At 39.5% G+C, this 16,735-nt stretch overlaps 2 protein-coding genes across 2 annotated transcripts; both read left to right on the top strand.

The window, feature by feature from the left end:
* Window positions 1-682: 682 nt before the first annotated feature.
* LOC140938809 (RYamide receptor-like) lies at window positions 683-1,996 on the top strand. The gene has a single exon (XM_073388337.1). The coding sequence runs from the start codon at window positions 734-736 to the stop codon at window positions 1,814-1,816; it is 1,083 nt and encodes a 360-aa protein (XP_073244438.1). The 5' UTR covers window positions 683-733; the 3' UTR covers window positions 1,817-1,996.
* Window positions 1,997-6,771: 4,775 nt separating this feature from the next.
* LOC140937413 (MFS-type efflux pump MSMEG_3705-like) lies at window positions 6,772-13,480 on the top strand. The gene is made up of 6 exons (XM_073386969.1): window positions 6,772-7,133; window positions 9,519-9,788; window positions 9,913-9,967; window positions 10,270-10,485; window positions 12,026-12,337; window positions 12,483-13,480. The coding sequence occupies exons 1-6, from the start codon at window positions 6,781-6,783 to the stop codon at window positions 12,894-12,896; spliced, it is 1,620 nt and encodes a 539-aa protein (XP_073243070.1). The 5' UTR covers window positions 6,772-6,780; the 3' UTR covers window positions 12,897-13,480.
* The last annotated feature ends 3,255 nt before the right edge of the window (window positions 13,481-16,735 follow it).

The following is a 16,735-nucleotide window of genomic DNA, read 5'->3' as shown; positions in this document are numbered from 1 at the left end:
TTCCCCTAATTACTTTGAAAACACTTTTTAGGCTATCCAGAGTACTTTTAGATCTCTAGAAATGTATTCTGAGTGGCGCTAAGAAATTTATATCTGTTCGGTCATCCTAGGGTAACTTGAGTCTTTTCGAAGTTACGAGGGCTTCAGTATTATTTTCCCGAAAATTTTAGCAGCAATTTAAAGTTTTCCGAAAGTGATAGTTTTTCTGATTCCTTTCTGGATTGCATTTTCGATTCCGAAAATTTTAGGTTTCCTTTCTCTACGAAAAATAACCTAACCTGGGGAGTGAAATGGGAAAAATGAAACTTCAGAAAATCGTAGGGAATTTATTAGATAAGCTTCGAAAATTGTGTACATGAATGGAACGGTCGTCAAGAAAATTTTTAGCCTTCCTCAAGCTATAGAAAATTCTAGGCAATTTTTGTTTCTCCGAACAGATATTTCACAGAAAACAGTCGTTGGGTGCCCCTGTGCATATTAAGGTATTAAAGATGACACGCTCAGTTTGCATGTGTCTCATTATGAGTTTTTTTGATATAAGTAATGTGACTAGCGAAATAAACATTGATAGGTGTCAATAAGAATCACAATGGCTCTTGGTCTCATCCCTTTTTTTTTAAATGCTTATGAACAGTTCCGGGACAGCTGCAGATTTAGCTAATTGAGGAATCGAGAAAAAGTCTTCTTCTTGTCCACTAGGTCAGAGAATACGAAAACTTGATCGTTGAACGCAATGGCATCGTTGAGCAACACGACTACATTTACAAATGAAACTTCTAAAAATTCAGACTGGGGGATTTTGCAGTATAAAGAAACAACACCATTGCGTGTATTTCGTCTTTCTTGTTTGACGGTGATCACCATAGCGGGTTCGATCGGTAATTCCGTAGTTTGTAAAGCAACATGGAAGACGCCTCTTCGTCATCCATTTTCATTTCATCTCGTTGCCCACATAGCGTTTGCTGAAATCCTCAATTGCCTTTGTTTACTGATCATGTTGATTTGGCAATATGAAGGCGGATACAGAGATAGTATCGTGCACGATATCTGGTGCGTTGCGAATCCCATCCAAGTTATTTCATTGATGGTAGTAACTTATTCGCTGGCAGCGCTCGCATTCTACCGCTACCGAGTACTCATCAACCCCATCCAAAAACATGTATCTGGGAAATTGAAGACTGTGATCTTTTCCTGTTTGTGGCTTGTCCCTACTGCTGTCAGTGTGCCCATATTCATTCGAAACAGGTTCGTAGGTGGCCATTGTGAATTGCATCCTGTTGGGAATGTCTATGCCTATTCGCTCGTGTTATTCTCCCTGAATTATGCCCTACCCTACCTGGTCATGCTAGCATCTTACGGAGCTGTAGCATGGAAGCTACGACAGCCAAAAGACCAAAAGCCGGCAGCTCAGACATCGATCATCCCTTCTTCAGCTGCTGCAATTGAACTTGTTACTCTTACAAACAACAGGGAAGAAGAGAGAACACTGCAGGAAGGAAAGCAAAGACGACAAGCCTTGGTTGATGTAAAAAACCGTAGAGGTATCAAACCAGATGACGCAGATGCTGAACAAGATTTACTTAAGATAATTTACGCGATTATTCTTATATTTGTAGTTTGTTATTTTCCTTATCAAGCCGTGTTTTTGTGGGAAAGTTTAGCTGATGTAAATGAATGGAAATTTCGGTATCACAGCCTCATGAGGAGATATAGTTTTCTTTTAATGTGTCTGCCAAGCGCTTTGCATCCTTGGTGTTATGGAGCAATGAACAGCTTTTATGCTAAAGCCTTCACAAAGGTTTTTTTTTGCTCCTAAGATTTAGTTCTAAAATCTTTGCTTATAATATAGCATTGAATAGATTGCGTTTAGATTTTCTGAGGTTAGACAAGTCGAAGAGAATTAATACGGTTACGTCTTAGACAAAGATGCAGAAAAAGAAGTCCCATGTACATGGCTGTATAAACCCGCATTTGTTTGTCGCAATATTGGTTTGAGTTAGTCTAATATCCATGAACAATTTACATTTAATGTCAAATATGTTTGAAGTCAAGCAATCCAAGATATAATATGAAATAAAAGGCAGTCTATGATTGTATGTGGCTACTGCTTCACTTTTGTAGGATTTTGTAGTAAAAATATGCAATTTTGCACAATAAAAGTCCGCAATTAAACACATTTCATCGCCTTTTGTGGCCGGTAAAGGAAGCATGATGACGGATTTGCCCACAGCCAGCTGGACACTCGCCGGATAAACTAGTACGGAGTGGTTAGAAAAGGCGAAACGTAACAAAGCTCTCATGTCAGAGGAGTTGAAACCCCTCCACGCCGAAGATTCACTTGAAAGGACCGATTCAGAAGCGCTCCTCCTTGAAGTCAACACACGCATGCAAAGAGCTGGTTCTCCCCCGCTGTAAGAGAAGTTGCCTGTTCCCACTTATGTCCTGGATTGTGTATAACAAAAATCGCAAAACCGGATCTGGCAAGAATAACAGTTTTAGCGAACGGAAGGACTTGCCAACTCAAAAGTAGAAAGAATTCCTCCGATAAGGTGGTAAATTTAGCAGCAAAAGTCGCAAATTAGACATTCCAGCAGTGCCCGGCCTACTGCAACGTCACTTTTCTAAGCCAAAGCTAACTGAATCTTTGTCCCACCTTACCAATGATGAAGTCAGTTAGAACTGGACAACCACGTGATCACGTGCCGTGTTATTTTACAGGATGTAAGAGAGAGAGGATAGAATCGGAGTGTAGTCTAGCTCTTCTGTTTTGAACGGATTCTGTGTATCTCGGAATCGAAACGGAAGGAAGTTTACTCATCTCAATGGTCTGAATCAAAGTGTGGTTGATTACAGCAGCAGTGCAGTTTGGCGGATGGTCTATGAATATAGTAATGATAATAATAATAATCTCAACTCAGACTCAACTAATCTCAACTGGAAATCTCTTTACTACTTATACATTCAATATTCATTTACGCAATCTCAGTTTAAATTTACGTTGGACTGGAGTACACTCTTTAACTTGCAGTGACCGGTTCCAGGCTACCGGAGTCAATTTTTCTGCGTCTCTTTTAAGTCAGTGCTAACCAGCCTTTTTAGGACTCGCTCCATCACTATTTGTTTTACCATCTTCTTGATTTCCAGCTCTCTTTTTATCCTAAAAATTTTGAGACAACGTGACTAGTTACTTTTGGAAAACGCTAAGGAACAATCACAAATCGGCGTAAAATCGAACTTCAACAGAGTTTTTAAAAACAGGTGATTTTTTTTGCGTTACGTTGGAAAATTCGCGCGATAAATCGTAGCGTGCACGTAAACCGGACCTGGACTTTACTTTAAACTTTAGCCTTTCAGGCAGTATTGAGTGTGAATTTTCTCATCAATTAATTATTTGATTCAGTTACAGTTGAATTAACATAATAATCGAGTCTAGATTGGAACAATATGATATGTCCAGTCAGCACGATCGGGAATAAAAGAAAAATTTACTGAACTGCCATACATACTCGTTTGGCCCGGTTTTTCAGTTTTCCTGAACGAGCAAGCCTCTTTTTGGCTTCCCTTCGTTTGAGGATTCGTAGAACCTGGCGAGGATTGGCGTAAACAGGGCTGGGGCATCCTTTTCCTAATTCAGCTGGTGGTAACAGCATTTTACCTTCTGAGTTAATAAGAGGGACGTCCACTAACTGGAAAAAAAATGAAAGAAAAAGTGGCAATCGGGTAGACTTTCAAAATTGGCTGTGAGCCCACGGAGTTCAGGAAAGTTGGCGACACGCCCTTTTTTGATCATGACACTCTTGTGCTCTTAGAGGTCCTTTTTATATTGTTCATCTAGTTCTACCCTCCAGAGAGGGAAGTCTATCTCAGCCAGATTTAGATGACCCCAGTAAACTATTTTGTACTCTGCTTTCCAGAAACAGAAGGTCTCGTTCTTACATGAATGAATACGGGAACATTTTAGCCATTTTTTTCAATTTTAACCGCCAATCCAGTGGGGTCATGACCTGCCATTATTACGGATACCCTCGGATAGCGAGTTAATAAATAGTTTGAACTGCGAGAATCCATGTTAGCGGGATTTTTTCAGACAATATGCGAACGCCTGTGCTACTGATTTTTGTGGGGGATTTGCGGTTAATTGTTCAAAATGGAGAGGGATCTGCAACGTGAGAGATGACTATAATTTGTAGACCGCCTACGGCAAGAGCGTCTAGTCGTGCCAAAATTTCCCCTGAAATACCGAGTTTATAATTTAAAGCTTATGATACCTTTATAGAAATGTCTCAAGGCTCGCTAATTCTTCTCTCATTTACTTTCTGGCGTCAAAGTTTGTATGACTTACTTGCGCTTTGCACATTTGCGTGCTGTTTTCGTTCCGCTTCGTAGTTTCCCCTTCCGCGTCTAAAAGGTACAAAGAATCTGTCTAAATATCTGTCTTTCAGCAAGAGTCCAATTTTGATTAGCATTCAAAAGTCCTTCTGGCAATCGCCCGCATGTGTTTGGTTAAAAACACTGCCTTTGAGTGGTTATAATGTGGTGGACAAGTCTCCTAGAACTGTATTTTTAGTTTGGTTAGCCTCAGAACGATTTTACCATAATCTGAGCTAACCAAGCGGCGGTTATCACTTTCACTACATGGGTCATATGCTGTGGTCCTTTTAACAGTTATTCTTCAAGGAACTTACTTACCTTTATCAGGATCCATTTTTGTTCATTGAAAACTATGCCGTACGTCATAATAGCTCGATAGCGCGTGCCAGGAGCAGTGATTTGACTGATTTGGTAAGAGGCTCCTGCGCGCGCATTACCAAAGAATGCGCATCATTTGAGAATTCTTCTCTCAGCCATTACGAAGTCTAGCTTAGTAAGTACAGTACACGTAAGTTGGTGTCATTGGTGGTCTTCAGCTTGACTTGCCCCTGCTTCCTACCCTGATCATAAATTCTCTCCATGTGACCATTCAGAGTTCCGGCAACGGATGGGTCTGATCTTTTGAATGTTCATGAAAAGATACTATTCAGCCTCCAAAAAGTTCTTTAAAAACAATAATTAGGTTTTACCCTACTGGTGTATTCATTATTAAAGAAACAAACCTCGTAACGCCGTTGTACGAATTTCTGCAAATGGTGATACATAAAAAGCATGAAATTAAGGGGAAGGATAAAAATGGAAGGAGAGAGTTTCTGTATTCTCCACCAATCAGGCTATTCCCTTATTCAATGACTCTCAAGACCAGAGACTGGTTTACAAAATTTAATGCAATTTTCAGGGAAGTTTTGCTCTTCTTCTTAAAGGAAGTTTGCCCCTTAAAGTTGTAAACCAGCCCCGATTTCTGTATGACCCTTTGGCACGAACCTCCCACCTTCTCCTCTTCTATTCGCAAAAAAATGAAAGAGGGGGTAGATGTAGAAAAATTTAGAAACGATGAGGGCGGTATGTCAGGGATGTCATGTGCAGCAAGAGAGGATAAAGGGGACAGAGAAGGCATTCCCCATACAGCACACTATTCCATAGGTAATTCGTCTCGAGTTATTTTTAGAATCGGGATAAAGTTACCTCCCGCGCTGCGTGGATGTTTCGTGGAGGTTTTGCATGATTAAACGCCATGCAAAACATGTCAGGCGAAAGGCAATGAAAGCGTAAAGAGATCGAGAGCATTTCTGAATATTGAAGCGAAATGAGTCGGCGCTCACCTGGGAAAAGGGAATCGCTCGTCTCTTTGACAACCCGTGAAATCAGTTTAACTCGAAGTTATCGTAAGCTCAGTGCTTTAATAAAATGAGAAATTTCGCCGGTCTATTGAAACCGGTCGTTTGTACAATAAAGCAAGTAGCAAGTAATATTCATGTACATGTAATTAGTTTTACAAATTTGAATTTTATTGTAGTTTTTTTAAGTTGTTAAGCGCTGTTGATCAGTGAATGTAAATAGCGCTCTAGAAGTTATTAAATTATTATTATTATTATTATTATTATTATTATTATTATTATTATTATTATTATTATTATAGGACGTCAAGTGTTATTTTCGTTGAATAATAAAAGACTAATAAAAGAATAAATATCAAACCAGAAATTGCTCTCTTCAAACTGTAAATTACATCCATGGTAAATTATAAATGATCCTGAGAGAATATTCACTGTGAATTTCCCTGCTGTACTGTTAGCTGTATACAAGAGAGGAAGGGCGATTCTTTTTTAATTTCCGTTTCGCTGACACAGCTTTAGCAGAAATCTCTCTTTAGTCGTTTTCGTCGACAAAACGAATAGCAATATTGCTCTCCTCGTCTTCCGCCATTTTTTTCTGCCTCAATTCGTGAAGGACGCGTGGCTCTGAGCGTGGGTCATCCACGCGGAACACATTTGCGCTATGTGATTGGCTGTTGTCTAATCCCCCTGGGGATCTGTGGTCTTAAAAATAACTCGAGACGAATTACCTATGGAATAGGGTGTGTATGGAGGATGCCTTCTCTGTCCCCTTTATCCTCTCTTGATGTGCAGGGATGACTAATCACCTGGATGTTCCCAGGGTGGACGAGGTTGAGGCAGAACCATAGGTGCTATTTATTGTTGGTTAAGAAGAACCGTGATAGCGTCTGTGTCCAAAAATTAAGGCCCTTAAAGACAGATATTCCTGAGAATTTTAACACAATTTCAGATTTTAAGACAAGGGGGGATTTATACCACACAATTCATGCAAAAAATATGACGTACTAGTTGTGCCGCTGGCCGTTTGTTCTTATGTAACCGCTATTCCTCCGGCTCACTCGTGTCAAATCCGATGACAGTCACGCGAAAAAGCATTTTACAGTTTGTTCTGCGCCTTTTTTGCCGATTCATTGTTTCTCTTCGTCGCACATTCAAGCCGTTTAATCGAGCAATGGGTGAAAGTTTTGTGGTAGTCTTCAAGGCCGGTGGTTATGCAGTTTATGTCCTATTTTTGTTGCTAGGTGCATATTTGTTGAATCAACTTGACAGGTACGCTTTGGCTGTATCATCTCAGCCCATGGCTCACGACATAAAGTTTGGAGATAAAGGATGCCTGCCTTACAACTCAACCTTTTCAAAGGATTACAAAAAGATTTGTGTCGAAAGCGTAAAGGATAGCAATGAACCGGAGAAAAACCAAACTACGTAAGTATACCAAGGTTTTAGCTGCTTCTACTTTTTAGTTCTCTTTTCTACACGTGTTTTGTACGGTGAGTTTGTTACTCATAACTATTTTACAGACACATGACAAACCTGTGACCGTAAAATTTATGTTCAGTTGTGAAAATGATGACTGACGCATAGAATTTTGTTGGATATTTAGTAGAAATCAGTAACCATCGCGTGATTTTGGAACAGTACGTGCTCTTGTGTTACGTAAGAAATACCATGATGGTGTGCTTTCTGTTTCGGGTCATCTTACGCAGAAAGTTGTTTCGCAACATTCGGTGGTAATTGTTGTGGTTAGAGGGTTGCAAAGGGCAATACTGGGTTGACTGAAAATTGTTTTGCAACGTCTAGGAGTGATTGTTGTGTTAAGCAAAAAATACTGTGTTAACTGAAAGGCTCTCACTTGTGATGTGTTACATTTTTCATCCACTCCTCAAAAGTATCACCCTGCAAGCAAAGCCCCCTTTTGTCTCCTTGAATGCAGAGGAAAAAGGGAGGTTCTACCTGAATACTCGTACCCAGTCACAATTTATGTGTTTTGGGGATGAGAGAAAATTGGGGGTTAGGTTGAGGCGCGCGCCCTGTCACAAACCCAAATGACAGATTTTTCTACCCTCTGGTATAGTTCAATGAGTAAAATTCCTACCCTTTGATATACCTGAAGCCTGAAAAAGGTACCCCTTTCGAGCAGAGCCTCCCCATATAGGTCATTATAGGGAGTACCCCCCTGGCATGATAACTTAGCTAAGCACAGAAACTCAGTCCCAAATTGTTAAAATATCTGACAAAAACAGGGCTCACAATTAAAATTACACATTGGTAAGCCTTTTACAACAAGGGAAGGTCTAAAACAAATGAAAGATGTCAAGAAAATAATGTTTGAACAATCCACCTTGTTTGGCAAACACATCCTTCAAAACCTTTGCCTGGTCACTTAGCAGGGACAAATGCAACACAAACTGCTGTGGTTTGTTTTGATTATAAGGCCATTTCTGTGCATACATGTAATGCGATGAAGACATAAGGAAAGATTGATAGCAGTGAAAAACCCAAACAACAGTTGTTTAAAACTTGGATCGTGTAAGCTGTTTATGTCATTTAGTCAACCCATCAAGCGAACCATTCAGAAAATCAAGGCAATCTGTTCGAACACTTTCCAAAGATGTCAGAAATTTTTGCCTACCAGTTAAAAGTGTTAATCAAACCATTAAAACGCTTTGAAAAGCTGTTTATTAGCCGTTTGTTTTTGCCCGTTTAATGGAAAAATGTCAGTGTACATTTTCCTGGAGAAGATCACATTGTTTTGAAAATGTTAGGTTTCACCGTAGTCAAAAGTCTCGTAACGAATGGGTCTCGGCTTATAGCAGGGTGTTTTCGATTTATTTTTCATTCGTAGTTATGTTGATTCTATACGTTCAAAGTTTAGGGTCTCGGCTTATGGCCAAGATCAGCTTATAGCCTGAAATAAATACGGTAGATATTACAGTGAAATCAGTTGTATGGGGCCACCTTTGAAGAATATGTATATAGCAGAACATCGTGGAGCTTGGGGAAGGTAGGTGGCCTGTAAAATAATAGGGATGGAAGGGGGAAAAGGAATTGAGTAAATTGCTTTTTTTTTTATTTATTGCTTTTTTTCTTCTCTTTTTCTATGAAAGTACCAGGGGGCCACATTCATAGTAGCCAGGGGAAATCCCCAGCCCCTGCCTCTTAATGACAAGCCTTGTGTCATCAAAATTCATCATCAATCCTCCTGAGTGTTCAATTTAGTGAAGTATTAGGGTAGCTAATGCTTTACATTTACTACTTTTACCACTGTCGGATGGCATGTGCCTTTAAAACAACCAATGAGTGCATGCTGTTGGAGGAAAAAATCCAACTAAGAAAAGTCCAGCTGTGTGATTTACATGTAGAACCTATCACAGAGATCCCACACAAACTGAGTGACATTTGTAATGTTTGTATTTTAGAGGAAATGTATGGAAATATCAAAAAAGTTCACATTATCGTAATACAATGTGATGAATTCTTACATGTATGATCAAAAGTCTTTTTACCTGAAATGTCATGTATTGTCATTGTTGCAACAAAAGCCAGTGAATTATAGTGATTCGAAGGGTTTTGCATTCGGCATAAAAGGACATTAATTTTGATCTTATTGAATTTGTGAGAATTCATGTCATTGTATTACAATAATGTGAACCTTTTCGATATTCCCATACATTTTCTCTAGATTTAAACATTACAACTGTCACTCAGTTTGTGTGGGCTTCCCCATGGTACCTATTATTGCTTGTTTTTTTCACTGAAAATTGATGAATATAAAGCATTGATGGAAAAGAATTGTGTGTTGTGTTTCAGATGTGAGAGGAAGAGAGCCGGAAATTCTTCCCAACATGTGTGCGTATGGGATTATGATGGAACAGGAAATCAGTATCAAATTCTTGCTGGTCCAGTTTTCATTCTTGTTTACACCATCAGTGGCATCCCTCTTGGGTTTTGTGCAGGTGTTTTTCATCGCAGAAATCTCATAGTCTTCTGTCTTTTACTCTGGAGTGCTATGACACTGCTCACTGGCTTTGCCACCGAATATTGGCACTTGGTTATCACCAGATTTATTCTTGGAATAGGGTAAGAAGTTGTTATGCATTATTAAAAGATTTGTATTGTATGTGTACTTAAAGTAATTGTTTCATAATAAATAAAAAATAGTATTTAATATTTTAAAAGATTAATGACTACTGTTTTATTTCAGGGAGGCCGGCTGTACCCCATTTGCAACAAGTTTGATTGCTGACTATTTTCCAGAGGTGAGAACTTAAAGATGATTTGAAACTTAGGTTCCTTGGGCACATAACACTCTTTTGTAGTCAAGGTGGAAGACCTGTGGAATAAGATCCATCTGGAAGCCAAGAGCCTGAGATGAGCAAGACTTGACATTTACTTCTCGACTGGAAAATTCACAATTTATTATATTCTTGTAATGTTTGTCTTTCTTGTAACAAGTTGAGCATTGTGGCAGGCATGAAAGTTACATGTAGTTAAATTACAATTAATTAATTAAAATTAATGATCATAATGTGCCCCCTTTTCTTTTATTCTCTGTATTTAGACATTACGAGGAGCTGCCCTTGGCGTTTATAACTGGGGAATTTATATCGGTTACAGCATGGCATTTGCATTTGGTAACTTTATAACACAGGCTGATATTGATGGTAAAGGATGGAGGTGGGTGTTTTGGATTGCCGCCATGCCTGGGTTTGTCCTTGGAATCCTTATGCTTTTTACGTTAAAAGAACCAGCAAGGAGTGAGAGAGGAGATGGAAAGGTTAGTTGTGTTTTCAAATTTTATGTTAACATTTCACTGTCCATGTGCACGCAGCTATCAACACTATCTAGTACTTCTAAAATTTTTCTGGATTGAAACACTATTAAATTGTAGTTAGAGCCTCTGGTACCAGTACAGTGTAATATGTTACCACTTCCTGAAACTAAATGCAATCATTTTTAGGAGTTGACAATTAACAAAAATAGCATTTTTTTTTAAGCTCCTGTGAGTGACCACTTTACACCTGATCTGGTATTCAACTGGTGCAAGTAATATTAGTGTGACATTTGGTACCACCCAAACAGCTGTCAAACAACTGAGTTCTGTTCTACACCAGCCACGGTTACTGACTGCCAACTTGTTAGCTCAGTTGTCTTGTCATTACAGTTGCATTTAATAAAACATTTACAGGTGTAATTTACAAGTGAAGCCAATGTCTTAGATTCTGGCTTGACCATCACTCAGAGTACAAGTAAAATAACAGAGTAAAATGTGCTGCCTTTTTTTCACATCTGCGAGTGGTTCTAGACTTTCTACTCTTCTTGGATGAGGACTAAAACATGTTACAGTGGAACCTCAATAATTGAGGATAATTATTTTAACAAAGTGCCAAGGGAGTAGGGAAATTTGTTCGTTATGTCGAGGGTTCATTATATCGAACACCTCCATTTAAAAAATTTTGGGGAAAACTACCAAAATGTCCGTTATATTGAGGTATGGTTAATGATTAATTGAAAAAAACCAGCATTTCCGGATCTGAAAAAAATTACTGTAACAGCATATCAGTACTGAGCTATACATAGCTACGGCACTAGAAACTCAAGAACAGGCAAGCACATAAACACATAAATTTTATCCTTGTTAGTCTGTTTGGCATTCATCTTTTATCACGTGCTGACATTTAGTCATAAATTTATATAAAGGAATGACTAGGTACAAAAATAACCTCTGGAAGTGATCACTCCTGTTATCTTTCCGTCATGGTTTGTGGCAATGGAGGGGGGTGGGGTGCACATTATGTGGGACCCATGAAGGCCATGTTTGATTGTGTACATCCACAGCAGCAGGTCTTTGCCTAGCAAAGCTGATAAGAAGTATTCAAAAACTGATGGATTTCTTCTCCACTTGGCTTGCTGATACAAAAAGATGCCTCTGCAAAGCATTTGCCTTAACCACTAGTAGTTAATGATGATTGATTATCAAGGCCCTGTTAGGTTTAGATTCCAACAAGCAATGTGGCTTTGAAACAGCGACATAAGACTAGATGGAAATGCTGACAAACCACAGATGGATGGATCGAATAGTGACTGGGATATGGCCTACTCCTCAATATGCAAAATAACTGTATTTGAAATTCAGACTAGGAAAAGGGACGTACGTACCCGAAAGCCCCCCCCCCCCCATCACCCCCCCCCCTGCTAAGAGGGGCTCATTATCTGAATTTTGTACAACTGATTAAGGCATTCCAATATTTTCAGTTCTTGTATGCATGTTGCCATTTTTATGTGCAATAACGTTAATTCTACTACTCCTTTAATAGAGTCTTGTCGGCCACTCCAGACCAGAGCTACTGAAGCAGAAGATAATATTGCTGTGTAAAACATTTGTGCGCCCTTCATTGGTGATTTTGTTTCTTGCTGGATCCATAAGGAATGCCGGTGGCTATGTCTGGGCCTATAACACTCAGCCTTACTTTAACAAATACTACCCAAATACCAATGTTGGCGAATACATGAGCTGGATTCCTCTAGTGGGTGGCAGCTTGGGCGTGGTTCTTGGAGGTTTTATCTCCGACCGAATTATAAAGAACCGAGGATTTTATGCAAGAGTCTGGGTATTGGTATTTAGCCAGGTAAGAAGTAATTGATAATAATTATTAGAATACTTCATGCATGTTTACTTCGATGAATCTTATTGATAACATGAATAGTTGACATAGTGGTGCAAAGTTATTTTACAAATGCCATAATAAAATTCTTATTTTTATTTTCCCCCAGGTGATCGCTGCCCCATTTGCTGCCGGAGCTCTGTTTCTCAAACCTCCATATGCTTTTATCAGTCTGATACCATCGAACATCATTGGTGAAATGTGGGTCGGCGTGACCTTAACTGTGGTAGTTGAACTTGTGCCAAACACCATTCGTTCACCTGCGATCGCTGGTTACCTTTTTATAATCTCAATTATTGGTGGTAACATGCCATTGCTTGTTCCTCCTCTAAAGAGAGTAACCAGTCTGCGCACAGCATTATATATCCTGTTTCCTGGTTTGTACTTGCTTAGTTCAGTGCTGTTCTTGTTGACTGTGTTTTCACTGAAGCGGGATCTACGGCGTGCACAAGAGGAAGAGGATGTGATACGGCCATTATTGCCCGAGACACCTACGGCAGAACATCCTAGAAAACCAGTATAAATCTGTAAAAGTTATACTATATTATTGTAAAATTCATTATTGAAAAGACATGATGCGTGCATGGGGGGCACCCCTGTGGTAGTGGCTTATATATGGAGGTTCTGCCCGAAAGGGCACCTTATTTTTTCAGTGTATGAAAGGGTATGGATTTCACAAGTTGAAGTACTGTATATGAAACAGTAGAAAAATCTATAATTTAAGTATTTAAAGGGGCCTTTAATTAAAATGTTTCCAAGAGACAGGCCTTGTGCTGATGATGGCTCCCATGCTTGTGACATGTTGATCATATCATTTCTCATTTCTTCATTGAAATTGACCATCTTTCTCTATATATCATAGGCCTTACGGTTATATAATTTTAATTTATTAAATGGTTACATGAAAATGACAGGACATCCTGTTTAAACGATTTGTTCGTACTAAGAATGTATGTTGAAGGGGTACCATTTTTCAATGAAAAGGATACGAAAGGCAGAGCTTCCTCATATAGGACTTTACTGAGTAGTTCCCTCCTGAGGTGAAAACATCCCATGGATGTTGTCAGCGATGTAACAATTTTAAATACACTTTCATAGTTAAGTTGACTTCTGAGGGCATTTACACTAGCCCATCCACATAACTCTACAAAATGTTTTTTTAATGCAGACCTTTTATACAAACTATTCTGATAATAAATCAGACTGCTCTGTTGTGCGTGCCAGATCACCTTAAATTAGCTTAAGCAGTCTGTTTGAGTGGTGCTTCATTTAAAATCAACTGTTTCAATACCTTTTGTTCTTTGGACAATTTCCATGTGCAATCCATCAACTTCTGGTAAATAGGCTATTTCCAAGTTCCAAAAACTGTCACTTTTAAATGAGGCTTCATTTGAGTTTTATTTGCATGAGAATAAAAAAATCATTTTCATGTCAATGGTTTCAGACTTGGCCTCGCTTTGAAACAGAGACTTGACGCAACTCAGAAATGACCTAATTGCTGACACTGCTCATGTAAAAATGATTATACTTTTTTATACAAAAGTCAGGTTTTCATGAAGCACCACCCAAACCACGACAGTTTTGAAAACATTCACCATTTTCACATAGACCATAATGCACCTTGTTTAACCCTAAAGTTTTGCACAACCATTGCTGTATGGTGCTCTATGTGAAAATGGTGAATTGTGGTATTTGAGATATTATGAGTTCTCCTCCCCCCCTCCCCCTATTGTTTCAGTCATTTTGCTATAAAAAGTCCATCTGAAAACCCATGGAACCAATAAGATAACCGAGGGGGAGTGTGGCCTCCTTCTTTAGCTGGCATATTAAAAATGATCGGCCCTGGAATCATAAGTACAGTCTGTAGTTGACTCGTAGTTGATCTGTCCCGCTAGCTCATACTGATTTTTATTTTCTCGATTACGCCTCCAGGTCACGCTATTCAAGGTCCGTTCATGACACTAGGTCATGCTATTCGGTTTCTTAGTTCTTCTCAGATTACGGCTATACTATATACTTTTTTTATCGTAGCGAGAATAGCCGTGACTTCAAGCAGCTTAATACCAAATGATAAAGTTTTTGAAAAGTATTATATATTTAATTAATGTAACTGAATCACTTCAACTTGAAGCAACTAAGGAAATCCTCTGCTGATTAATGAGTGACTTGCATATTCACTTCAAAACAGTGACGCTTAGAGAAAACTGCCTTTGGTTCAAGTTAACTGTGGTTCATGGTTATCAAATTGCTGTGATTATATTGTGCCTTTAAAGATTGCTTAAGCTTTTCAACGTTTAGAAAAACAAGCAATCTCGCTTCTAGAGAAATCACTATTAAAAACGTTTCAAATTACAAAATACCAAGTAAAGATGCTTTTTTCCAACGTGGACACTGGTAATGACATGCTAAGAGTCCATTACACTCATGAATGTGGTGAATATTACGCGCGCTGCGATTGGTCGTTGGCCATGATACTGTTCAGGGCCTCTCCATATGGGCCAGGTTGACCGGGCTGGCCCGGTTTCCGAGATCTCGCGTTACCTCTAAATCCTTTGTAAACATGTGAAGAGGCCCTCGGTTTCCTTAGGGTGCGTTCCTTTGCCAGGAAATTCGGATCAGGATGAGTGATCTGAGATTACTCAGCCGGATCATGGTACATTAAAAGGGGTGTTTACATGAGAAAACTCGCACCGGCGCTAGTCTCACATCGAGATGACTTTTTGATTTCGTATCGCGTTTACATGATGACTGGGTCATTTTGAAGGTACACTTCATGTTGATAAAATACACGTGTGATTCAAAATCGCAAACATTACGCATGCGCTACCCGTTCCAGTCTACCGGCAGACCCTGTTCACACCGAAACGGGTGGTCGTTTCGCGTTTACATGATACCCCTGCGAGATTTCGTACCCGAGTGAAATTCTCGCCCCGGTACAAAAACCGGGGTGAACTCACGCCGGGGTGACTCGCGCCGGCATGACATTTTGTGGTGGGATCATGTAAACAAATATAGAGCCATGAGAGGGAACCGGAGTGAACTCGCTCCGGGTCGAACGTCGCCCCGGTGTCATGTAAACACCCCGAGAACAGATGAATCTTTCCCAGACTGGATTCGTCGGTCGTCGTCGAGTGATCTCGTATCATTGATCCTGATCCGGATCATCCCTGAATGATACTATATATATATATATAATAGCGAGAATAGATGTCATTTTAGCAGCTAAATGATAAAATTTAACCCATTGCTGTTCAAGGAGTTGCTTGGAATTGTTTTAAACTCAAATATTCACTTTCCAGTGAAGCTTTGAGGAACCTGTTTTTGGTTCGAGTTAAACTGTGGTTCATGGCTATCAAAGTGTTGTGACTATAATATTCTTTTAGAGATTGCTTAAGTTTATATATCAACGGTTAAAAAATAACAAACAATCTCGTTCCGAGAGAAATCACCATTAAAACCGCTAAAAAGTACAAAAAATACAATGTAGAGATTTATTTTTCCAACGCGGACACTGGCAAAGACTTGCTAAGAGTTAATTTATCACACTGTTGACTTTAGCAAGCGTTATTTGTAGATATTGATGTTTTGGGCACCGAATGTAGCGGGAATACTGCAAGTAACGTAAATGTTGGATCAGTCTCTCCCGCAAGAACCAGCTGCATAATTAGCTAACGACTGACGCTCATCCCAGTCAAACTCTTTAACCTAACGCTAGAAGCCTGACAGTTACGTTTGACGTTGGTCTTTTCCTCGGCGGGGGGCAGGGTGTGGTTTTCAGGGTCTTGAGCCTAATACAGGGTTTGCAATTAATTTCACTATTTAGCGTCACGTGCATGCACTGTATAAAGTATAAACTTTATAATTACCCAAGGCCCTACGTCACACATTTCACCTTTTGATAGTACTGTCCCGGGGTACTGTCCGACGTTGCTGTGATTATCCCTTTTACACGTGAATGTTTTCTATGGTTGTGGTGTACATGTCAGTGAAACTTGACAAATTTGGCTTTGACAGGACCAGAGAAAACTTGTTCACAAAAACTTGTCGAGAAAAACGTGCTGGGACTTAAGAATCTTGTGACTGTCATTTGCGCTTATATTTTCCCACACGTTTTCTCTTATGGTCACGGGTCAACCAAAGTATATCTCTTTTCATATTCTGTTACGCACTGTTGTCGCTGATTTATCTTTTCCCTTCGTCGTAAATTCAAGCCGTTCAAGAAAGCAATGGGTGACAGTTTTGTGGTAGTCTTTAAGGCCGGTGGTTACGCGGTGTATGTTCTATTTCTTTTGCTTGGTGCATTTTTGTTGAATCAACTAGACAGGTACGCTTTAGCTGTGTCATCGCAGCCCATGGCTCACG

The sequence above is a fragment of the Porites lutea genome, chromosome 5, assembly GCF_958299795.1.
Source record: "Porites lutea chromosome 5, jaPorLute2.1, whole genome shotgun sequence".
Taxonomy (NCBI): Eukaryota; Metazoa; Cnidaria; class Anthozoa; order Scleractinia; family Poritidae; genus Porites; species Porites lutea.
This window is presented reverse-complemented; position numbering and strand designations above follow the sequence as displayed.